This window comes from Quercus robur, chromosome 3 (assembly GCF_932294415.1).
Source record: "Quercus robur chromosome 3, dhQueRobu3.1, whole genome shotgun sequence".
NCBI lineage: Eukaryota > Viridiplantae > Streptophyta > Magnoliopsida > Fagales > Fagaceae > Quercus > Quercus robur.
In genome coordinates, this window is record NC_065536.1 from 26,566,688 (window position 1) to 26,592,666 (window position 25,979).

Sequence of the window (25,979 nt, forward strand, 5' to 3'; positions counted from 1 at the left end):
TTTGAGTCAATATGGTACTTCATTCCAAATATGTTGGTAAACGAGGCCTTTTAAACATTCTTTGTTTTTAATTTAAAATTTAATTGAAAAAATTTATAAAATCTGTCATTTAGTAGATATTGTTGCTTGATGAGTATTTATTATATATATAAAAAAAAAAGGTGCTAATGGCTTCATTTGTTAACAGATTTGGGAAGACTAGATTGACTTATTTTGATAAAGTGAAGAACTAAATTAATAAAATTAAACCTTAAGGATTAGTTTGACAATTGAAGTCAAAGTCAAGAGACTAAATTGATTTTTAACCTTATTATTATTATTATTTGCAACTAAGGTTTGTTGTTGTTGTTGTTTTATTTGAAAATTGAATTTTTGTTGTTCCATGAATGCAGATGCAATCGCTGAGGAGGGAGTTGAGTGCGGGTGTTCGTCCACTACACGAAACGTTTGTGGCGCTGATTCGGTTGTTCGGTTCTAAAGGTCATGCAACTAGAGGTTTAGAAATTCTTGCAGCGATGGAGAAGTTAAACTACGACATTCGCCAGGCGTGGCTGATTCTTGTTGGTATAAAATACAATGTTTTTTCTTTTTTGGTTATTCATATCTATTCAGTTGAATTTGAATTATTATCTAAGTTGGTGAAGTGCATCTTGTGAGCAGAGGAGCTTATTAGGAGCAGGCATTTGGAAGATGCAAATAAAGTGTTTTTGAGGGGAGCCAAAGGTGGCCTGAGGGCTACTGATGAAATTTATGACCTTATAATTGAGGAAGACTGTAAAGTTGGGGATCATTCTAATGCATTGGATATTGCCTATGAAATGGAGGCAGCTGGGCGGATGGCAACCACTTTTCATTTCAATTGTTTGCTCAGTGTGCAGGTGAACCTCTCTCAATGTTGGTTATGGCATTTTTTTTATGTTCTATTGTTTAGCTACTTTCTTTTTTTCCTTCTCCCCTCTTTAAGAAACAAACCAAAATTTATGACACCCGGGTTTTCATTCAGAACTTGGCAATGAGTGTGCTTGTTTGTAAGTTCTTCAGGATATTGCTTATTTGTATGTTTTGGTAGGTACTTTAGGATAAAAAAATTTGGTAAAATGTTAGGATAGGATAGTTCTTATTTGATTTTGATATTGACCTTCACATGATAATGCTACCCGCTAATATATCACTATTAAAAAAAAGGAAGAAGATTGAACTTGAGCTGTGAATTGGAGAAATCTCTAATGTCTTAATGCTACCCACATTCTTCGATGTTGATTTTTCTACTTCTTTATTCAATTTAGAAGGTAAATATTGAATACTCAAAAGTCAAAACTTAAGGCACTATAGAATTTACTATGATAGGTATGAAGATCTAAAAGTGGAAGTCAAAATCCTTCATGAGAAACATAATATACCGAATTTCAACTTTTAAAATTTGTGAAATGTTTAACTTATCCATCCCATGAATATCATTATTAAATTTAAAAAGAAAGTTTCAAACATTTAATTGTTCAATTCATTATGTGATATAGCTTTTGTAATACAAATTGAAACTGATAATAATCAGAAATAGTTGTGATGTGGACAAGAAAGAGCTCAAGGAAAAAGAAGACTAAATATACAAAGATTCAAAAATTGTGGTCTAGTTTTGATGTCTGACCTTCTTAGTACCTTTGATAGGTTATTTTAGTTATTATTGAGTCTTTTAGGTTGGGATTGGTTCTAATTTAGTTGACTAGAACAAGGGCAATTTGGTAATTTTCAGATTTTTCTAGAAATGGGCTGTCCTAGAGGCCCATGACTCTTATTTTATGTTTTGAGTCCTTTGGTTTAGCAGTTATTAAGTCGTTTTGTTTGATATTAGTATTCCTATTCATTCTAGGAATAGGTTATTTAGAGTCCAAGTCCTTCTAGGAAAGGGGTTAACAATAGCCTCTATGTAAAGGTTAACAATAGCCTCTATGTAAAGGCTCTATTGTAGTCAATGTTATTGGCATAGTGATTGATTAATTAAATTCCATCAGCTTATTTAAGGCCTTGAGGGTGTGATTGCCTTTCTCCTGTACATTTCAGTCGATCATTTTTTTTTTTTTTTTTTTCCATTTAAATCCTACATACAAGGAAAACTAACATATTTTCTTGAAAAATTTATTATTATTTATAAGTTTCTTGGAATTCCATCTCAACATTCTTGTTGAAACAACTATGATAATATATAGTTTCTGTTTCCTGTGCTGTGAAATATCTTTGGAGAAAAACTGGTTTGAATGCTTTCCTATGTTTCCCAAATTTGAAACAACCTTTTTTTAATTGAGATGCAGCTGATATTGGTGAAATATGTATTCCACATGCACTTGGCCATGGCTCTTTTGACATTGTTCCTGTATCTTTAGTCAAAACACCCAAACACCATGTTCTGCCATCAATTCTTTGTTTTATATCAGTAAAACTTATTACTTATCAAAAAAAAATTCTTTGTTTATAGTGTGCGCCCTTGACCTACTTCCAAGTCAAATGGCATCAAAACTTGACATATGATGTAGGTTTTTTAAGATTCAGCTCTAAATTAGGTTCTTAATGAGATCTTGAAGGTTTCTTGAATAAGGATTGGGGTTAAAGGGTTTAGGTAAAGAAAATATCAATTCTTGAATATGTTGATGGTTGTTTTGTGTCAAAAATAGAGAGTAGACTATGAAATAAGATAGATAAAACACTAGGCAATCATACCTAGGTTCCTAAGCAATCACACATAGGTAGGAGAAGGCAATCACACCCTCAAACAATAAAATAAGCTGCTGAGATTTTATTAGAAAATCTTACTATCAATAACCTATTCATAGAATGAACAGGTTTACTAATAACTTTCAAAAAGGACTTAAGAATTTCCAAACCAAATTGGAAAATGACTCAAAGCATAAAGTAAGAGTCATGGGCCTTGGATACAGCCAAGGACAGCCCATTGCAGCTTTTTGGAAGTTACCAAATTTCCCTAATTCTAGTGAAACTGAGTTAAATTGATCCAACATCTTTCTATCCTAAGAAACTCAATAACAACTAAAGTAACCTATGAAAGGTGTCAAAAGTCCCACATCTAGACTAGACCACAAATCTTGAATTTTTTCGTATTTAATGTTGTTTTTCCTTGAAATCTTTCTTGTCTGCATCAACATGTTCCAATGAAACAAAAATCAAACATTCCAAACACCTTTTATGTAACCAAGCACTTAACTACCCCATTTCATGCAGCCAAGGAGATCTTCTCCAACTTTTTTTTTTTTTTTTTTTTTTTTTTTCCATTTACAATCAATGCCCAGGGCATTTATTAAATTTGCCACAGAAATCTAAGTAAAAAATCTCAAAAAAACAAGATTGGGTGAACTATCATAAAAATGCTTTAACATTCAAATTAAAAAAAAAAAAAAAAATTAAAAATTGATTTTGCTCCAGTATGTGAAGAATCAGTAGAAGACGATCACAGCTATATTGTCGGTCCATCATCATCATTGGAAAAGCTATATTTTTTATTACAAGATTTCAAAGTTCAAATTAAAGCAAATTACAAACTTGGTCTATAGCTTGAAAATTGTTCAATCTATTCAGGGAAAAAAATAAAACACTAGTGGTGAATTAATCTTTCAAAGATTTCGTTCAGAAGGATGAAACAAGATAAAGAATTTCATAAAATTAAAGACAAAACTCAGCTGACCCGGGAACCAAACATTCCTACAACAACAACAACCAATTACATCATCAAGCATACAAAATCTTCAAAACCCCCAAATGAACACAACCTACCGCCGCTGAAGCCAAATCCCCAACTGTTGATTTGTCAAACCTCTGCATGTGGTCATTGATGAAAACCTTGCCACCACTGTCGCCTTAAGTCTCTGTTGCAACCCACAATAGTGGCCCCGCAACCCTACTGAGCCCACTCCCACAACCGTTGGCTCTCTTGAAGGTTTATTCATTCTATTCATTTTAATTTTTTTTGCTTTGTTTGGTTGTTGAGAAAGAAGAGAAGAAAAGTAAATACATGGTGGAGTGTTTAATTAAAAATGATGTTTTTGATATTTTTTTGATAGGTAGATAGTGGGGGAGGGGGAGATTGGCTTCGAACCACATATATGGGGCACCACAAAAAATGCCATTACCTTTGGGCTATTACTTGAACCACAAGATGATGTTTGGATTTTGAATTTGGTTTTACTGGGAATAGGCTTTAACCCTCTGTTTAAGTTCGAAGGAGTTTCAATCATTTTTAGAATTTGGGGGAACAGTAGTGTATTTAAAGTCTTTTTTCACTATACCTTAGGAATGTCAGTGTAATTTACTTTTGTTTTATTTTTAACTAATCTTCATGAACTACTAAATATGGTGGTTAGAATAACACTAGAAGTATCAGCTGATGTTTTAATTCTGTAGTAAAATATTCCAGCTTGGTCAAAATTGGCATAGTTGTTTGCTTACGAACTTTGGCTTAAATGACACTTCCTCCTCCCACAAGAGTGGCTGGAGACTGAGGTTGTGGGTTAAAAATTCATTTAATGCGTGTGTTACAATAACTTAACAATTAGATAACAAAATTGACCTAGTTTTTTTTTTTTTAGTTACAGATTTTGCATCAAACTGATTACATTTGTTTCTGTTATTTAGGCTACTTGTGGCATACCTGAAATTGCCTTTGCAACGTTTGAGAACATGAAATATGGAGAAGGTTTGCAACAACTTTTTCCTTTGTTTGTGCTTTTACATGAAGATATTATGCGCTATGAATTTGTTTTTTTATCTTTAATTTTTATAAGTACTAAGTTGTATTGGAAAAACAAGAATTCAACAATTACACACAATGTATTATAGATGTTCATCGCAACTAAGCTCTAAGAGTACAATGATCAATAAACTCTAATAGAGTATTCAAAGAAATGCAATTTCTAGATCTGTCCTCGGCTCCTCGCACACCCTTCAAAGTTTCTTACATTTCTTTCCCTATAGATGCACTGCATCAGGCAATGAGGAGTGGCTTTCCATATCTCACTGTTCCACCTTCCCTGTATATTTTTCCAAAGGCCAACTCCATACAGCCCATTCGCGGCATTGGTGGACCAACCTCCTCCCATAGAGCCATACTTCAGTTCATTTATTCAGAATTAGTTACAGGGCAATTGCTTTGTTTCATAAATGTTTAGGAAGCTTATGCCTTTTTCAGTAGTGCACTATCATTAATGGTATGATGATTGCCCAGTTGCTAACTGACTTTGATAAGATTTTTGCCATGGGAATTGGTGTGGCCATTTTAGCGTATGTGTTCCACTAAAGATGTACTTTGGTTATTTTACAATATATATGAATAAGTAGTTTTCTAGTCGTTTTTATTCTATTTTACCCTCTTTTTGAATGGATCCACTACAGAAAACCACATTTTTGATAAGGAACATGAGTTTTGATGTAAAGGAAAAAGAGAAGAGATAGAGGATAAATCCTTGGGGTTGTTCTCTTTTGTTACTTCTCCTGAGATGTTTGATTGCCTTACTTTTAGTGTTTCATATTGGTATACCTGTTGTATACATCCTGTGTACATGGGTGGCGCCTCTTTTACGTATTAACAAATGAAATATTTACTTATAGAAAAAAGGGTAGAGATAGAAGAAATTCCTCAACAAATACAATTGAAGAGGAAATAAAGTGGAAAGGGAAACAAAAACTATGTCAAGACAAATCAATGTCACTAGTTAAAATAGTTCTGGCCAATGCCTTCTTCTGCAAGGAGGTTTCTACTATGCATTGGCCTAGTGCGGGTTTAGTGAATGTGCTTGTTTTTTGAGAGTTGCAATGCTTTCTCGTATTAGTCCAATTTTTATCAAATTAATTGGATGTATTGTACATGTAAAAATTGGTCAAGGGGCATCCCTCGATTTAAACTGTTTGCTACATATTTGACACTTGTTAATTAAAAAATAAAACTAAATTGTACTCTTATTTTTTGGTTTGCCAAAGGGTTTTAAGCTCTCTTGGTTGACTTTTGCTTCTTTTCAAACTGTTTTTCTTTCCTTTGGTGCTTCATAGTATCCGATTCAATCTATGTTATTTCCCTTGGAAGTTGGAAATGTCTATGACTTTGAAACTTTACAATATCCATAATTTGAAACCAATTAGTTTAACAGAATAATATGTAATCCTCTATTTAACCTCCGCAATATTAACTTCATTGATTCAATTGTTGAAATAGACTCCATAATTACATTATTTAGGTTTAATTTAGTTAAATGAACTCTCCAACCTGTTTTCAACTGTTCAAGGTTTGTACTTAATTATCTTTTTTCCCCCTGGGTGTTAAATACTTGTAATTATTTTTGCATAACAGATTATATTATTTTTGTATAACAGATTATATGAAACCTGATACCGAGACTTATAATTGGCTGATCCAAGCGTATACAAGAGCTGAATCTTATGACAGGTACTTCAGTAGCATATCAGCAAGACCAGATTTGGTTTATTTATGAGCAACAATGTTTTGATTCTTCAAACTATTTAGGGTAAAATCCCTAGTCGAGTGCTTTGACAGCCCTAATTTTTTGATGAAACCAAGAAATGAAAACTCAATAATATGTTGCCCTTCAATTTTACTAGCTTTAGTCGAGTAAAAAGGGTCTTCTTTAGAAAGGTCCCAACGTTATCTTTGTCAAGAAGAAAATGAAATAAAATAAAATAATTGAACCCTATTTTTGGGGTTAAGTTCCCAAGAACATGGAACTCCTACCAATGTGCCAAATTTCATTTAATTACTTATTGTCATGATCAAGTTTTCGGTTTCCTTCTTTTTGTTGGATCAACAATTTCCTCCAGACTTACTGTTATATACTGATTGTTTTACCATGCCAATATACTCCATCTTGACCGTGCTCAGGGGCGGATCCATTTAGAAGAGAGCCCCCCAAACTTTTCTAATATTATAAAATTACACCTAAAATTTCGTAAATTCTTCAAAAAATATGTGGTTGGCACCCCCCCCTCCCTGAAAAACTTCTCAAATATTAGATTTTTACCCTTGAATTTTCCTAAAATTTTCAAAAGAAATATGGTTAGCCCCCCAAACTCTTCATCTTTCATGTATGACACCATTAAATTGGTTCAATTTTATATTGTTATTATTTTTGGCCCCCCATTCACAAAATTCTAGTTCCGCCCCTGACCGTGCTCATTCCTCAGGGTTCATGCTATTCATTTTATCAATTGCTTATTCCTCTCTAGGATTTTCCAATTTGAATATTCTTAGAAAAAGGTAAATCAGTTGAAGGTCATATAATTTACCACGTTAAGCATTTTTCTTCTCATTTTCCGGTTATCAATGGCACAAATATTCAGTGGTTTGCCTACTACCCTTCCCTTGTTGCAGAATCCTCTGACCTTCCATTTTCTCCCTAAATCCCTTCCAATTCAAAGGGTAGAAGTATCACAGTTTCACTTGGTTAGAAATGTTTTTTCTTTCTTACGTCATATATGAATTTAGAGGGGGAGAGTTACTGAATTTATTACATGTACGAATCTACTGGTAAGCAATAAGTGCTATTGGTTTTGAGCAACATGGGGCTATCTAACACTTAGTTCATGATTTTAAATTGGATTGGACAAAAGTTCATAGATAGGCACGGCATTTGGCACTGCACAATCCCTTACTGCATAATAGTTTACCCCACCAATTTTGCAGAAGGTCATAGACTCATAAACTGGCACAACAGTCATGTCTCCCAAGAAGAATGCTTGGTGTGCGTGAATGGATATGAATACAAGAAATTATAATTGTCAAAAAGTGAACACTAAGACGAATCAAATTATCAGGTGGGTCCCATCTCATTTTTATGTAAAGTCAAAACTCAGAACTAGTATTTGTTTTGTTTTACATATGTAATGGTAATTAAAAGTTGCCATCATAGCAAGTAATTAAGATAAGCCATCATACAAAATAATTATGTGACCACTATGAATGTTGTAAATTGTAATTGCCTTTAAGAATATCCTTCCATTAAGAAAAGTAACTCGATAATATCCACAATAAAAATGTTGATTGATGATCCTGTTGCAACAACGCTTGGTGCTAGCTGCTGCTAGTTGAAATTACAAGGCCTCTGGAGCACTACTCTTATTGCTAATACGAAATCAGAAACCGAGATTCAAGATTAACTGATGAAAACAATCGTTTTTATTGAAGAATGAAAATTCTGAAACAAAGATCTCCACAATCCTTTTACATGAAAGGAAAAAAAAAGAAAAGAAAAAAAGAGTGAGAAAACTACCTGCAAATTATATAATCTTTTTGTATTATCTAATTGACAATTAATGACGTCTATGCTTTAGTTTTGCATGAAAAAGCACAGTTCAAGAGTATGTTCTCTAGAAAGTTATACTTATCCAAAAAAAAAAGAAAAATTTCTCTAGAAAGTTATCTTTATTGGCGTGCTTTAGTTTCTATGTTTTGAACTTGAAAATTTCAAGTTAATGTATAACACACATTATCTTGGGGTTTTGTTATAACATACTTGTAGGGTGCAAGATGTTGCTGAGTTACTAGGAATGATGGTTGAAGACCACAAGCGTTTGCAGCCTAATGTGAAGACCCATGCGTAAGCAAGCCTCTTTCTATGAATCCTAATCTTAAGGAAACCTTTTTCAGTTGAAACTTAGGTAAAACATTTTCGTGAAATTTATATTATTTTGTATTTTACCTATCTTAGAGATCATGTTTAATTAATATATATTAAATGAGATCATGTTTAATAAACTTTTATTGGTGTTGTTGTTCTTATTATTTTTGAAATAGGTTAACTCTTGTTACCTGAGACATAAACATTGAGTAGGTTTTTTGTTGCCATCGATTATGTGTCTCTTTGAATAAACTGCAACTGAGTTGTTGCAATAATAGTTAGTCGATGAGCAAGAAAGGGATGCTCTTTGGCGTCAAGTGATAGAGGTGAAGTATGGTTGTGATTGGGGTGGTTGGTGTTCTAGCTCTTTCTCTGGTCCTTATGGAGTCAGTTTGTGGAAAAATATTAGAAGGGGGTGGCACTCTTTATCTTGGTTTATTATGTATGAAATTGGAGATGGATCAAAAGTGCAGTTTTGGCTAGATAGTTGGTGTGGGACTTCTTCGCTCGCAGTCCGCTATCCTGAATTATATAGGATTAGATGTAGTAAAGAGGCAAGTGTGGCGGATCTAATGAGGTACTCCAATGGAGTCCTCCATTGGGAGATTCAGTTTTGTAGGGAGGTGCATAATTGTGAATTGGAAGCTTTCAGGAGCTTCATCAATTCCATTTATAGCACTCCTGTAAGGGGAATCGAGGAGGATAAGAGATGTTGGCTGCCTTGTAAGAGTAAGGGGTTCACGGTTAGTGCATACTACCATCATCTTGTTGGACATAGTGAGCAGTTTTTCCCTTGGAAAAGCATTTGGAAGCAGAAGATCCCCTCTAGAGTGGCTTTTTTTGTTTGGACCGCAGCCTTGGGGAAATGCTTAACAATTGACAATTTAAGGAAAAGAAAGGTTTGCATTTTGGATTGGTGTTTTATGTGCAAGTGTAATAGTGAAAGTGTTGACCATCTTTTCCTTCATTGCCCGTTTGCTTCGGAGCTATGGGATATGGTTTTTGGTTTATTTGGAGTTAGTTGGGTCATGTCATTGTCTGTTGTTGGGCTCTTTGCTTGCTGGCAAGGTCGTTTTGGTCGCCATCGTAATGGAGATATTTGGAAGGTCGTTCCTCTTTTTTGATGTGGTGTATTTGGAAGGAGAGAAATAGTAGGTGTTTTGAACACATTGAGCGTTCCATGCCTGATCTCAAGCTTCTTTTTCTCTGATCCTTATTTGACTGGTTCTTTGTGTGGAGAAACCATCCTTTTTCTACTATTTTGGATTTACTTGACTTTTGTAATTTTCGTTTTTAAATTGTTCACCCCTGTATACTTCCTGTGTACTTGGGTGTCTCTCTTATTTTGATATCAATGAATCCTTATTACTTATCAAAAAAAAAAAAAAAAAGTTGTCAAGGTGTTACGCTGATTCTGTTGGTATAACAGTTTACTCTTTTCCTTCAATAATCAATGATTGACTCTTGGAGTATAGGATTCCTAAATTAATATCTGACTTTCTTTAAACACATCAAATACTTTCAGGAAGGGATCCTAGATTCCTTTCCTAGTTCCTTTTCTAGCAATACCTGTGGGGCATTTTTGAATTCAGATACAAGAATGGTCAAATTATTTGCCTGTGATTAGTGGTCTGTTATTAGAATTGCATGTAACCTGGTATAGCATGATTGTTCTTTGGTTAGGTGAGAGGTGGCAATGAAGCTTTCTCTGTCTACCTTGGACAAAGTAAAAAAAGTATAAGCAACAAGCACAATGCATAGTGTTGTTTATTCAAAATGATCTTGGAAAGCATGAGCTGTGACTCTAACCACTGTCGTAAAATTCTTGACAGGAGATGCATATGTAGTTTACCTTAATTTTAGGTGGTTTCTTCATCTTTCCTGGTGCTCTTGGGACCAAATATGCATTACACAACTGGTTTTTCTGAAATAATTTTTCTTTGCTCTCTGCCTTTTGCTACATGGAGCCAAAATTTTCTTTTTGTCTGCCTAGAAATACATGAATATAGAACTAAAAGCTGAATGCGTTTTAGATTTTTTGATATTATCTTAAATTCAACTCTTGTTCTTTTCTAATTCCAATAATCGGTAGATAACATTATGCATTCATGTTCAGGCTGTTGGTGGAGTGCTTTACCAAGTATTGTGTTGTAAGGGAAGCTATTCGGCATTTTCGTGCCCTTAAACGCTTTGAAGGCGGAACTAGAGTTTTACATAATGAAGGAAACTTTGGGGATCCGCTATCTTTGTATCTTCGGGCTTTATGTCGAGAAGGTGTGCATATACTATATTATGTTTTAACAATAATACATATTCCTAATCATTTGATTTCTTCCTTTCTTTGAATACATACTGGCTAGAGTTTTTGAACCATGCAATATAAAATCGTGCTTGAATAAATTGTAGCCTAAAATTTATGCAATAGTGGTGGCTAGAAGTTATGCCAATCTGCAGTTAATTTGTATAAGCCAGGTAGCATGGGAACCAAACTATCATGCAAGATACTTCTTCAAGACTTATGCCATTTTGCAATAGTGAGAGTGTCAATGCCTAAAATTGTTTGTAGATGTTAAAATAGTGTCCAGCTGTCTGTCAAGTCTTTTCTATCATCTCTTACGTAATAGTTGTTAGATCATACATGAAATAAATCAATTCCAAAAGTGTTTCATTGTCCTAAGTGGTTGATGGAGGATATAAGCTTTAATGGGCTCTGATACCAATTTTGATGTTGGATCTTAGAAATTCGACTCTATGTTAGGATTCCTATATGACCTTGAAGGATTCTTGATAGAGGTTTATAGTTGAAGGGTTCAAATATGGTTAGGTGAATAAAGATTGGATCTTGAGGGAATTTGATGGTTGTTTGGCGTTGAAACAGTTAATTGAACTAGAAACAAATAATGTGAAGGCAATTACACCCTTAAAGCTCTATCTCAATTTTATGGACTAAATTGCCAAATTGTTTCCTAGAAGATTAGGACTTCTAAAGAATATTTTCCTAGGAAGAATCAGACTCCTAATAAGAAATAAAATTAATTAAGAACTTCTAAACCAAATAGAAAAAGAACTCAAAACATAAAATATGACTCATGGGTCTCTTGTGCAGCTCATTCTAGAAAATATGGACTTACCTAACAACCCCTGTTTTGGTAAAACTTCATGAAAATTGAACCAGCAACTTTCTTACGTGCAGCCTGCAATGGAGATCAGGCTTATTAGGATTAAGTTTAGTCTAGGGTTTCTAGTTGTTTCTCTTAGCCTTGTATGTGCTTGCTTGTGTTTAAACTAAGGATTTATAAGATAGATTCTTTTTTTTGATAAATAATGGAATTATATTTTTTTTTTTGATAGGTAACAAAAAATTTTATTAAGAAAAATAGCCAACCCAAGTAAAACAGGAAGGGAAAAACAAGAAAAATGCGGCAATGCCGCACTCCAAACAAGGAGAGTATGTAAGAAAAAGGACTTAATCTCTAGCAAAGACCGTTCGCATCCCTCAAAGCATCTAGCATTTCGTTTGCTCCAAATACACCACATCAAGCAATGCAGCACAATTCTCCAAAATTCTATATTGCAATGTCGCCTGAATTTACCTTGCCAAGACTTAAACACCTCAATTACCTTCTGAGGCATAACTCAATGAAGACCAAACAAACAAAACACCAAAGACCACAACTCAAAAATTGTGGGGAAATGAAACAAAAGATGATCCACCAACTCCCCACACCTCTTACTCATGTAACACCTGTAAAGAACAATAATACGCCTTTTGCGAAGGTTATCAGTTGTAAGAATCTTACCTAAAAAAGCTAACCATGAAAAGAAAGCCACCCTTGGAGTAACCTTCGATTGCCACACCAACCTCCAAGGGAAAGAAAGAGTGGGAGGGTAGAAAGAAAGATAAAAACCTCTAACCTTAATACTCCTTACTGGCATCCAAATAACCTTATCAAGGCCAACTCCGCGCACTTTCGAAGAGTAAACAGTGTCCATAAATCTGTCAAAGAACGACGAAAATGAAAATTCCAATGAATCCTCCCACCAAACCAACACATAACCTTCGCCACTGAAGAGTCCCTTGCCTTACTAAGACAGTAAAGTTCTGGAAAAGCCTCTTTGAGAGTACAATCCCCACACTACACATGCTTCCAAAACTTCACTCTAATTCCATTACCCATATCATACCGTAGGAGTTTAGAAAAAATCAACCAGCCACTTGTAATAAATTTCCAGAGGCTAACGCCATGTGCACTTGTCACCTTTTTCGTGCACTAACCACCCTAAATATTCCCATATTTCGTCTCTATAATCCTCCTTCATAATGCATCTCTCTAAATCATACCTTCATAACCATTTGCCCAACAAGGTAGAGTCAAAACTTCTCAATCATCTTATACCTAATCCCCCCACCTGCATTGGCTTACAAACCCTAGCCCATTTCACTAGGTGTAATTTAGCATCCCCACTACTACCGCTTCAAAGAAAATCTCTCTGTAACTTCTCCATGCAATTTGTAACCTTCCCAAGTACAGGAAGAATGGAAATGAAATAAGTAGGTAAGGAGGAGAAGGTACTTTTAATAAGAGTTACCTTACCCCCCTTAGATAAATAAAGCCTCTTCCATCTTCCTAGTCTTCTCTTCATCTTCTCTAATATAGGATTTCAGATTGATAGCTCCTTGACTTTAGTGCCCAAGGGAAGTCCCAAATATTTCAAAGGGAAGAATGCCTACAACCCAACAGCCCCACCAATACATCCAGATTATGTACCTCTCCAACTGGTACCAATTTTAATTTCCCCAAGTTAATTTTTAAACCTGAAGCTTCCTCAAATCTAGTTAGAATCTCCCTCAGAGTAACTAACTGATTAGGGTCAGTATCACAAAAAATAAGTGTCATCTGCAAATAAAAGATGAGACACCCTCATCGAAGTACTAGGGGTAGAACCTACATAAAAACCCGAAAACTGTCCAGTAGTTGTTGCCACATCCAACATATGTCTCAAAGCCTCCATGACAACATCGAAGAGCAATGGAGATAGAGGATTCCCTTGCCTAATTCCCCTAGTGCTTCCAAAAAAATCCGAAGGAATCCCATTAATCAAGATGGAAAATTTAACAGTAGAAATGCAACATATAATCCATTTTCTCCACATAGCCAAAAACCCACAACGCTGCAACAAATACATTAAAAACTCCAATTCACATGATCATTCGCCTTCTCCACATCCAACTCACACAACACCCTAGGAATCTGTGTCTTCAATCTACTATCAATACATTCAGAAACAATTAACACGGAATCCAAAATTTGTCTACCTTTCATGAATGCATTCTGAGAATTTGAAATAAGCCCATGAGCCACCCTTTGGAACCGATACACCTTCGAAATAACTTATAAATCCCACCAATTAAACTGATAGGCTGAAAATCCTTGATCTCCACAGCATTTGCCTTTTTAGGGCAAGAAAAGAAGTATTAAGACTCTTCTCAAAAACAACTTGAGTATGGAAGTTCTGAAAGACTTGCATAATCTCTTTCTTCAAAACACTCCAACAAGACTGGAAGAATGCCATGGAAAACCCATTCGGGCCAGGAGCCTTATCACCATTAAAGCCATTAAGCACCCCATACACCTTTTCCTCGTCAAAAAGCCTATCTAACCAAATAGCATCTTCTTCGGAAATTCTAGTTTATTCCACATCATTAAGGACAGGTCTATTTAACCACATTCTCTTAATAAAGCTGCCTGTAGGAATGAGAAATGCACTCTACTATGTCCTTCGGATCTGAGGACAGTTCTCCATCCACCATAAGCCTATCTATGGAATTTAACCTCCTGTGAGAATTGGCTATACGATGGAAAAATTTAGTATTCTTGTCTCCTTCTAATACAAAGCACTCTAGATTTCTGTCTCCAACAAATTTCTTCAAAAAGAGAAGTTTTTTCTAGCTCACCTTGGATTCTTTCCAAGTCCAGCTTTCCTCGTCCGTTAGTCCACAACTCTCCTCGATAGTCTCCAGTCCACTAAGATCCCTCCACAACTGTTTCCCCCATTCTTCTACATTTCCAAACACCTCCACATTCTATTTTTTCAAATCATTTTTCAAAAGCTTTAGTTTGTTTGCCAAAACAAAACTCGGAGCACATTGAAAATGATAAGATTCCCACCAAGAACGCACCCTATCCAAAAAACCGTCATCCCTAAGCCACATGTTCTCAAATCTAAAAAGCCTCTTGGCCCGATGAAAAGAACCACCCTCTAGGACAGTTGGAAAGTGATCCGATAATAATCTAGACACTCTTCGCTGGCAAACCGTAGGAAACTTATCCTCCCAATCTGCTGAGAACAAAAATGTATCCAGCCTAGCCTTCGAAGCGACTTCTCGAGAATTAGACCAAGTAAAAGTTCCTCCTTCCAAGGGGAGATCAATAGACCAAATAACAGAATTATATTAATAGAAAATCCAGGTCCACCGGGGGTGTACATAAGATAGAAATTAAGTATGTTTAAGTTTCTATATTGGTTTAACTTACGTGTAGGAGAGATTTTACTTGCCAAGCAAATCTATTCAAGTCTATAAACATAGGTAGCGTTAATTTTGGTGAATCTGATCTACTCTTTTGGTCCATTTTGTAATAATTTCTTCTTTTTGGGATTAATGGTTAATAGTATGGTTTTATAGCTGAGGGTTTTTTTATCCAAAATTTGTCTTTTCCCATTTAAGTTCAAAAACCCATGTGTTCAGGAGTGTCAGAATTATTATTGATGATTAAATCTGTCACTTCACATGCTTATTTTGTTGGACAAGTGACCTCTCAAGCCAAAGTTTGACACCATATTAGGACCCATCTATTCCAAATTTTTATGCTTTGAGGTAGTGAACTGACAATGTTTATAAAGCACCCCCTACACTAACCTGATTAATTGTAATAACAAAAATTAAATGTTAATGATGGAGTTGCATGTTTGTTTTGAGGCATAATTTCTAGTCTCTCTCCAGTCTTCTTTTTCTTTCTCAGTGTGCATTGGAATTGCTCTCTATTTTGCTGTTTCAACATGTGCTACAAACTTACAAAATAATTTAATCCTTTGTATGTTGAATTGTTGATAACAATATTATTTTGACTAATAATTTTTATGTAATGAGGGCTTGACTATTTGAGTTAAGCCATGTATGAGGCTGGCCATTGTTGTTTAGGTTTTTACTTTAGGATCTAGCATAGTAGCTTGGAAGGTTTCTGTTTAGAAAATAATTAATTCTTAGTCTACAATGGAATCACAAGTTATGTCACCAGATGTTGTATTTGGACCTTCTAGTAGTCATTATCTTTGTTCAAATTCTATCATTAATTAAAGCTCAGTATACATTTTTTCAGGTTAGTTTGTAGCGCTTCTACCCATAGTTTATTGTTCTAGCTTTTAGGTTTATTACAGGTGTGGGATTACTACCTCTTTAATAATCTGGTAGGTTCAAACAATATATATTTTTTCACTCTGTTTTTTACTTACGTTTTGGATTTTTCTTCATTCGACCTCACTAAGAAATGTTTCTGAGCTAGTAGTCATGTTTAAATCCAGGCAGGATTGTTGAGTTGCTAGAAGCTTTAGAAGCTATGGCAAAAGATAACCAACCAATTCCACCACGAGCCATGATCTTGAGCAGGAAGTACCGGTCTTTAGTGAGCTCATGGATTGAACCTCTACAAGAAGAAGCTGAACTTGGATATGAGATTGATTACATTGCTAGGTTTGCTTTATAATCAATACATTACTACAGTGCTGCGAGTCTATACATTGATATTTATTATTTTAGTTATTTCATTGAGTGTAAATTGCAAGCTAAAAAGAGTGTGTTCCTGCGTACTAGAGCTAAGCAACAGTTTCATTGATGAAAATACCAAGTACACAGGGAGTATACATGGAACAACATATCAAACTCTCTAAGTAAAAGATCAAGCATATTCAGGAATGAACACAATGAAAAAAGAGACCTTCATGTCTTTTTAATACAATTTTGTATTATGTTATAAGTTTTAGCCCTCCATTCTATGATGTCTTATTTTTAGATTTGCCGAATGCTCTGTTCCCCTATTGTACACAGCAGCATTGTTTCTAATCTATATCTGTATTATATTAAGAAATTTTGTCTCTCCGCCACTTAGATGTAGACAAATGTAAGAATATTGTATAGATAAATATCTTCTCAATATTTCATCGTTAGGCTTCTAAATAGCAAAATAGCTTTCATGGTAGACCATCTTGGCATGAAACTAAATTGATTCTTCAATATTGTTATTTTGTGTGTTAATCTATGTACTATCACTTTTTCCCAGTGTGTCATCATGTGACTGAAACTTAATTCCATGGCAATTTGTATAGTTTAAAATATCTCCTTTGTTCAAGCTCCACCACCTGATTCTTGGGTTCTCTGTCTACTGTATCTTCTTTCCATCTTCTAATACAAATATCTAGTACTAGCAGCTTATGTTGTGGTTACATTCTTTCTTTGTATCACCTTTGCAATTTATACAACATTTACCATCAAATTTTGGAGTAAGGATGAAATCTGTTTGGCTAATGATTATCCAACTTTTGATGGTAATTTGTGTGTGAATCTCTTCTTGAATCAAAGTGTTCATCAATATCAATTCACTTACGGTTGTGAGGTCTAAAGTGGCATTTCTTGATTCTTCCTTACTGCATTCATATCCCCCTCTCTTTTCCAACATTATCCTTCAGGTCTTCTCCAATTAAAATATCCAAGTTGGTAACACGTGCATCAATTCATCTATTTAAAATTTATTTCTTAATGTTTTCTTCCAACTCTATTTGAGGAACATACACTGTAACTATGTTAATTGTCTCTTCTCTTAAATCAAGTTTTATTAATAAAATTTTATCCTCTATCATCATAACCTCAACAATTCTTCAAGAATTTTATCTACTATTATCCTTTCCCCATTATTATTTTTATCTTTTTATGGATAATGTAATTTATATCTTGTATGTTCAACTTCCCTAGATTTCTCACCTAGCCACTTAAGGGTGTATTTGTTTATTCTCCTTCTGGTCATTGTATCTATTATTTTTCCCATTTTCCCAATTAAAGACCCTTTATTCTGTGCCTATATGAGTCCTATTCTCATGGACTAGCATCTTTACCTGTTGCTTGTGGAATCATAACTCAAGTATTGAATAGAAATTGATGGGACTTTTGACGTTTTATTTTGCTTCAAATATTTTATTTGATCATTTATTTCTTCATTTTTTTTCCAGGCTTGTTTTACCATTGGTCTAATGCATGCCCTGACCATAACTTTACTGTAAGGTATTGAGTGTCTATGCACATGAATCAGGTATATTGAAGAGGGTGGGCTTACTGGTGACCGCAAGCGATGGGTACCTAGAAGGGGGAAAACTCCTCTAGATCCAGATGTTGCTGGATTTATATACTCTAATCCCATTGAAACCTCCTTTAAACAAAGATGTATTGAGGATTTGAGGGAACACCACCGAAAGCTTTTGAAAACCTTACAGAATGAAGGACCTTCAGCTCTAGGGGATGCATCAGAATCTGATTATATCAGAGTGGAGGAATGGTTAAAGAAAATCATAAAAGGTCCTGATCAGAACGTTTTAAAACCCAAGGCTGCTAGTAAGATGATAGTATCTGAACTGAAGGAAGAACTAGAAGCACAAGATCTGCCAACTGATGGAACTAGAAATGTTCTTTACCAGCGTGTGCAAAAAGCAAGGAGAATAAACCGCTCTCGTGGTCGGCCTCTATGGGTTCCTCCCATTGAGGAGGAAGAAGAAGAGGTTAATCTCATCTTATTAATTTACTCTTAAATCATATACATATTTCCTGAATACTCATATATCAATCTGTATTTTTTTCATCTGGCAGGTTGATGAAGAGCTTGATGAACTAATATCTCGGATCAAGCTTGAAGAAGGAAATACAGAGTTCTGGAAACGTCGCTTCCTTGGAGAAGGATTTAGTGATGATCATGAGAAGCCTCTGGACATGAGCAAATTAGAACCTCCAGATGTGTTGGATGATGCTGATGTAGAAGATGCTGCAAAAGAGGTGGAGGATGATGAGACTGATGAGGAGGAGGATGTAGACCAGACTGAGAGCCAAGATGGAGACAGGGTAAAGGATAAGGGGGTCGAAGCCAAAAAGCCACTTCAAATGATTGGAGTTCAATTGTTGAAAGATTCTGATCAAACAACTACTTCATCCAAAAAGTCGAGGAGAAGATCCTCTCGAATATCAGTGGAGGTATTAAAGTCTGTAATGGTTTCATTTCTTACTATTCCTTTCTTTTTTCAGGGGTTGGGGGGGGGGGGGGGTGGCTGTTTTAGTTTCTGATATCAACTCAATAGGTTAATTTTTTAACCTGATGCCACTGTTTCGGTTCCACGAGAAGATATGAAAGTCTGGAAGAGTTGCATGTTTTTTTTTTTTGGATAAGTAATGTAAGAATTTTTATTAAGAAAAAAAGGCAACCAAGTACACTGTAAATGTACTACAGCGGCACAATTCAAGAACTCAGATTCCAACGATCAATAGGAGTTGCATGTTTTTTTTTTGATAAGTAATGTAAGAATTTTTATTAAGAAAAACAAGCCTAAAATGTGAGAATACAATATCTTCATGCATGTGGAGTATGGGTAGAGAGGGATGCTAGGACTTTTGAAGGAACTGTTTTATAATGTTAGACTAAAATTACTGTTATTTATATCACATTTCAATTAGATGATGAGTTGAGAGTTTTCTTCCAGGGCCTTTTTCATAGTTGTAAATATCTGTAATTTGGATGGTCTTTTTTTCCTTTTTTATTTACTTTTGTGTATTTCTTGTATATGTCTCGTGTACTAGGTTTGATGCCCTTCCAATTCAATTTTTATGAAATTATATTTTTGTTGAAGGAAAAAGAATATAGACCTGAATTTTTTTTTTTCCTGAGAATCGATATAGGCCTGAAATTTGTGTAGCAGAATTAATGGTCACTGTCCAAAATTACAGCTTGACTTACAAATTTTTAGTGATTTGTCACATATAATATGAATCTTTTTGAACTTATCAATAAAATAAATGCTAGTTTTTTTTTTTTTTCAATAAGTAGAAATGCTAGTCTTTTTGTCTTTATAATTTCTATGAATATGAATATCCGCTGAAGATTGGATGTATTAGTGGAATATTTGATTATTTAAAGTTGTAAGTCATATTAGACTTAGTGTCTTTCTTTCTTCTTTTATAAACCCAAATTAGTTCGTTCTATTCCTTTTGAAGCCAAAACGCTAAAATTTTCCACCCTTCCAGATAGCAAATCATTCCTCTTAACATCATTAAAAGCAAAACCTTTTATTTTTTGCCAGAAAATTCTAGCAAGTAGTTTTTCATGTTTCAAATTTCTTTCATCCATCAAAATTCAATTTTTTCAAATCATAATTCAAACCACAAATCCTAATACTTCCTTTTGGATAATCCTGTATACTCAGATTCTCCCAAGCCTTACTGCAAGTACACTTAGATAGGCTTCCTCAATCTAAGCAATGTCAATAATATGTTTAAATTATTACAATAATAGTCTTTTTCATATCTGGTTTCTTGGTCGGATGTGCTTCGATTCTTTAATTGAAAATTTTAAGAGTATATGCTACGTGTGGAATTCTGTATATTGGTTTTTTGCTTTTGTTATTAGGGTTCCACTAGCTGTGGAATAGGACCACAATCTGTCTTTGGACCTATAATCTTACCTTAGAATATGTTCTGTATATGGATGCAGGACGATGATGATGAGGACTGGTTTCCTGAGGATATATTTGAGGCATTTAAGGAGCTGAGAAAAAGGAAGGTGTTTGATGTGTCAGACATGTATACATTAGCTGACGCATGGGGTTGGACATGGGAGAGAGAACTAAAAAATGTAACTCCTCGAAGATGGTCGCAAGAATGGGAAGTTGAGTTGGCAGTTAAAGTTATGCTGAAGGCAAGTCCAATACCTTTTTCTCGCTTTTTTCTTTGCACGTGACATTAGTAATCCTTATTTTTGATGAGCACAATATTTCTTCCACAACCTAATCCTTTGTTCACTCCCTCCCCTCCCTTTCGCCCCCTCTTTTTTTTTTTTTTTTCTTTTGATATGTAAGAAAAAAGTATATTCAAAAAACTACTTTATGCAAAGAAGGACAAAGCATATCAAAGATTACAATAAAGAGAGAAAAGCAGGAACAAAGAAAAGAAACTAATTACAAAGAAATAGAGAGCTAAGAATCAAAGGGAGAGATTCACTAGATGTGAGTCCCCATGCTTTAGACCAATCAAAACGTGAACTAGTAAAAAAAGCAAGCAACTGGTCATTGGATCTATCTAAATCCTCAAAAGTACACTGATTACGTTCCCTTCAAATACACCACATCAAACACAACGGAACTAAATTCCAAATGTTAGATGAATGCTTCCCCAACAATTCCACCAACCAAAAATGAAATTTGCGACTGATCTTGAGAGGACCCATGAAATCCCATAAGTTCTAAAGACAAAACTCCACAAATGATGAGCCTTGTCACAATGTAGCAACAAATGATCCACTGTCTCCCCATAGCAATGACACATGATGCATCAATCAATGAAATCAAAACCCCTACTCCGCAAATAATGGCATGTCTCTTTCTTTGTGTGCCTGACTGCCTGTCATGTGGTTCCTTGAATTCACTTTTCTTTTGCCCTATCGTTGAGTAGTTGTTAAAAATTGGAGCTGCAACCATTGCTGCCAAGGAGCCAAGCGGCATTAAGCCCTGAGCTACTTGAAGTTATTCTTGATGAAGAAACTATATCTCTTGCCTTCAATCTTGAATTAAGCTTTGATTACCAAACTTTAGCTTGGCTTGTGAAAAAGCTATCGGCTTGAGCTTGGCTCAGTTTGGTTCATTAAATTTGTCAAGTAGACCCATGCTTGAATAGAGATTGAGCCTCACTTCAATTGAAGTCCTGAATGCGTGATGGATTTCTCAACCAGTTAACCTTATAATGGCTTAAAATTGCAATCCTGATTGCGATACAGTAGTTCTTAAGGCAACAAATATGTTTGAATTCAATTGATTCCAATTGAATTCTCAATTCAGCATATAGTCTGATATTTTTTTGAGTATTTGAATTTTTAATCAACATGAAAGCCTAAAGTTTGCCTTCTTGTTGCTGACCACATGGAAAACGTAGAAAAAAGTACTTATAAAAAAACAAAAGAAAATGTAGAAAAAAGGTGTCTTAGGTCTAAGGGTTTCCTTATATAAGTGAAAGATTGGAGATCAGATACCCATCTCTTTCTCTCTCTGCCTATCACAACTCACTTTATTGCTTTAAAACTCCCTAAAAATTGCTCAACTTTACGTCAAAATGCTGTCACAATCACTCTTCCGTCTTCAAGATAAAAGAGAGTAGCTTTCTTTGTTTGGACTATTGCCTTAGGGAAATGCTTGACGATTGATAATTTACGAAAAAGGAAGGTGTGGATTTTGGATTGGTGCTACATGTGCAAGAGCAATGGTGAATCGGTTGACCATCTCTTCCTTCGTTGTCCCATTGCTATGGATCTATGGTCTATGGTTTTGGGTTTATTTGGAGTAACTTGGGTTATGCCGCATACTGTTTTGGGGCTGTTAGGGTGTTGGTAAGGCAACTTTGGTCGTCATCGAAATGGTTATATTTGGTCCATCATTCCTCATTGCTTAATGGGGTGTCTTTGGAGGGAGAGAAATAGTAGATGTTTTGAAGATATTGAGAGATCTATTCTGGACCTCAAGCTATTCTTTTTTAGAACTTTAGTGGATTGGTTGTTTGCTTTGCAAAAACAATCATTCCCTTTTATTGATTTCCTAGATTCTTGCAATTATTGTATTTGATTTCTTGACCCCTTGTACACTCCCTGTGTACTAGGGTGTTCCTTTTTGATATCAAAAAAACTTATTACTTATAAAAAAAAAAAAAAAAGAGGAGCGAGAGAGAGAGAGAGAGTGAGAGAGCGAGAGAGGGGGGGTCCATGGTGGTTTGGCTGTTTGGATTCTTTAGGTTTTGGGAGTTGAGGAATCTTGGCTGTTTGGATTCTTTAGGTTTTGGGAGTTGAGGAATCATGCACCAATCGTAACATTGCAAATTCGAAGGCACCTGCTAGTAGCTTTATCAGTTTGCAGCCTTAGCTACTGTATGCATTTATAAATGGATACTTTTTGTATGCAATTAGTTGAAGTGTTGATCAAATTGGATAATGTTTTTAGTGTGCCAGTTTATACGGAGAAGATCTTTCCTCTTTTCTGAAATGGTGAGGCCAAAATTTACTGGCTAAAAGGAGGGAAAGAAGCCTATTGAAAAGTAGGAATAAGGATTTGCACCCCCCCCCCCCCCCCCCCTGCACGGGCGCTCATGGTCGAAATAAGGAAAGTGGCCCTGCGGGGTTCACACAGCAATCCAAACAATCACTGATTTGATATCTGCTTCATGTTATGCTTTACACTAATGAGGCGAATAGTGATCAACCAACCTAATGCCTTCCCTAACCAAAGCGGACTCGAGGGCTCTTGGTATTGACGGGAATGAACCCTATCAAAATGAAAAGCAGCAAGCAGAGATTGAAGAAGCGAGCCCATATCAGAGAAAGCCATTGCACGCTAGCTCGTTTCTATTAGTAAGGTTGTCAAAAGGCTAAACTTGAGTTCCTTAATGAAAAAACTAAGAAAACAGGGGTAAGTGGGCGCAACAAGCAAGAAAAGGCCCCTTACATACATGGCCGTCATGTACTCCTTAAGAATCATGTCATTTTCCTGTCATGTGTTACCACTAGAGTCATGAAAACTCGAAGTAAGCTCATGACTTGCCCCAATCTCTAAAGGGGCTTATATGAGCAGAGTGCTTAAGCCCCTTTAGAGACTGGGGTGAGGGCAGCTTTTTCAGTTTTTTTTCCTTGTATTGGTCTTAGTGATCTTTCAAAAGTACCCTTCTTGTTTGTTCTGGATTTTTTTATTTTGATAAATAATTAGTTAAGCCTTCTTAGTCAAAACAGCAGTGATATTCTTCCTTGACTCTATATCAAAAATGTAGTCTACCCTTTTGTCAATGACAAACCTCAAATGTAGCTTGTTAATTTCACAAATATCAAATGTCTGAAAAATATTTTAGATTTATAATTAGTTACAGGAACACTTGCAATTTTGTCTTTTGTCGTTTTTGGCTGCATTGGATTTTATGTTGGACAAGCTTCATCACTGTAGGGGATCACTAGGTCACACTTCTTGTATCCGTATCAGATAGAAAAACATATTGAAATCTAGAATTTGTTGATTCAATCGAACCTTTAAATTGTGAATGCATGATGGTGATGGCGTTTTGGGGAGGAAGAGACTCATTTGTGGAGATGGGTCATTGCATTAAAGCATGGGGTGGATGGGGGGTGGTTGGAGAATGAAAGCCACTGTAGAAATCATAGATGATTTGATGTAGCTTATGGAAAGAGTTTCATTGTAGGGTAGGATGAATTTATGCATTTTGAGGTGGGGAATAGAGAATGTGTACGATTTTGGCATAATAACTGATAAGTGGTGTGGAGATCTACCCTTTTACTGTTTGGTAGTTGACCAGGACACTTTAGTGGCTTCATACTTGGAATGCAATACTGAGGGAGAGAGAAACACTAGGTTGTTTGCTTTATAAACAGTTTTAATGACTGGGAGTTGGATTTGGTCGTTTCCCAGATTGGATCATTGCTTTCAAATATACGAAGGAGGATAGGTCCTAATAGAATGAGATGGAGTTTGCGAGGTACGGGGGTGTATGATGTGCGATCATACTATGGTGTGCTGCAAGCCAAGCCCCAAGAGAGATCTCTTTCCCATTGAGAGGAATTTGTTGTGCCAAAGACCCAAAGTGGGTAGCTTCTTCTTTGTAGTGTGGGGGAAGATTTTGGCTAATGATAACCTTAGATAGGAATCGCATTATAATACTGGTGCTGTTTATGTAATATGATAGGAACCAAATTTGTTTATCAGTGGAACATTTGTTACTTTATTGTGATTTTGCCTATGCGATATGGGGCCATGTGCTTAGTATTTTTTGCAGTTAATTGGGTGCAGCCACGTATAGTATTTTTTGCAGTTAATTGGCTTTTGTGGTGGGAGTGGAATCCCTGTACCTTTTTGAACATGTGGAAGGCTCGGAAGTGTAGTTGAGGCTTTCATCTCTTTTTATTTATTTATTTTTTTTATGATAGGTAGTTGAGGCTTTCATCTCTTACTTGTTGAAGGATTGACTGTTCTGGATCTCAGTGACAGTGGTACTGCCACCGAGTTTGCCAATTCAATCTGTTAATTGTAATTCTTTAGACATTCTTGTGCTTTGTATTGTTCATGAGGTAGGTTGTTTTTATTTTTTTTATAAAGAATATGATAAATTTACTTATATATAAAAAAGAAGTGTCATGTTCCTAAACCGCAGGTGGTAACTGCCACTTCTCAAATTCTCTCGTGTGACAATGTTATTTTTCTAGATGCGCATAATCTTTTTATTACTGATTTTGAACTCACTATGTCACCATCTACACATTCTTGTGAGAAGAGGAAATGCTATTTGAGTTTGATCTCATTAGCAACATATTTATTTACTTAATACTCCCTCTATTTCAATTTATTGACTTTTAAATTGAATATTAATATACCCCTGAAACTTGTGGTTTTTTATTTTTTGAATTTTCCTGCATTGTTTTGCAATTTGCGGACTAAAATAATACATTCTAAAGTCTAAACATCTATAATGGCTATTTAGTGGATTTTTCAGATTTTATATATTTGTTTAACATTTTTGGTTTGACTACATATTCAAGTGGACGATAGTAGTTGGGCACAAGAATTTTTGAGGACCATCAAAATGGGATGAAGAGTGTGTTTTACTAACATAGCTTAATTTTTTTATATTTTTTTAATGCTATACGAACTTTTTGTATATATTATAGTGCATATTTGTATCTGTGCTTACTAGTGACTAGAGCAGGAATGAACCTAATTAGTAAATATCTATTTTTGTTGAGATACATCCATGGAAGTGTCAAAGGTGAGCCAGGCACTTGCCTTGGCACCCGGGCGAGGCATGGTGCTAAGGCTAGAGCCTAATTCCCCTCCCTCCCTCGTTTACTTTTTAAATTTATAATTGCTTTTATTCTAATCTTGTTGTAAAACCTAAACTATATTGAGAATTTGGCTCCTCTCTCTAGTCAGTCCAGTGCCTTTTTGTCACCTCATGTCTCGGGCAGTACAAGGCCTTTGTGCCTTAAGGTTGCCTTTGACTATGTTGAAAAC

General features: G+C 35.3%; 1 protein-coding gene across 1 annotated transcript in view; it reads left to right on the forward strand.

Moving 5' to 3' along the window:
* LOC126717631 (uncharacterized) overlaps positions 1-25,979 on the forward strand; it is a 28,886-nt gene that overhangs the window by 776 nt on the left and 2,131 nt on the right. Inside the window, exons 2-11 of the mRNA XM_050419462.1 lie at positions 393-564; positions 661-878; positions 4,639-4,699; positions 6,370-6,442; positions 8,529-8,606; positions 10,744-10,901; positions 16,209-16,377; positions 17,987-18,449; positions 18,538-18,915; positions 20,426-20,629. Coding sequence (XP_050275419.1) covers positions 393-564; positions 661-878; positions 4,639-4,699; positions 6,370-6,442; positions 8,529-8,606; positions 10,744-10,901; positions 16,209-16,377; positions 17,987-18,449; positions 18,538-18,915; positions 20,426-20,629 — 1,974 coding nt within the window. The remainder of the gene's footprint in view (positions 1-392; positions 565-660; positions 879-4,638; positions 4,700-6,369; positions 6,443-8,528; positions 8,607-10,743; positions 10,902-16,208; positions 16,378-17,986; positions 18,450-18,537; positions 18,916-20,425; positions 20,630-25,979) is intronic.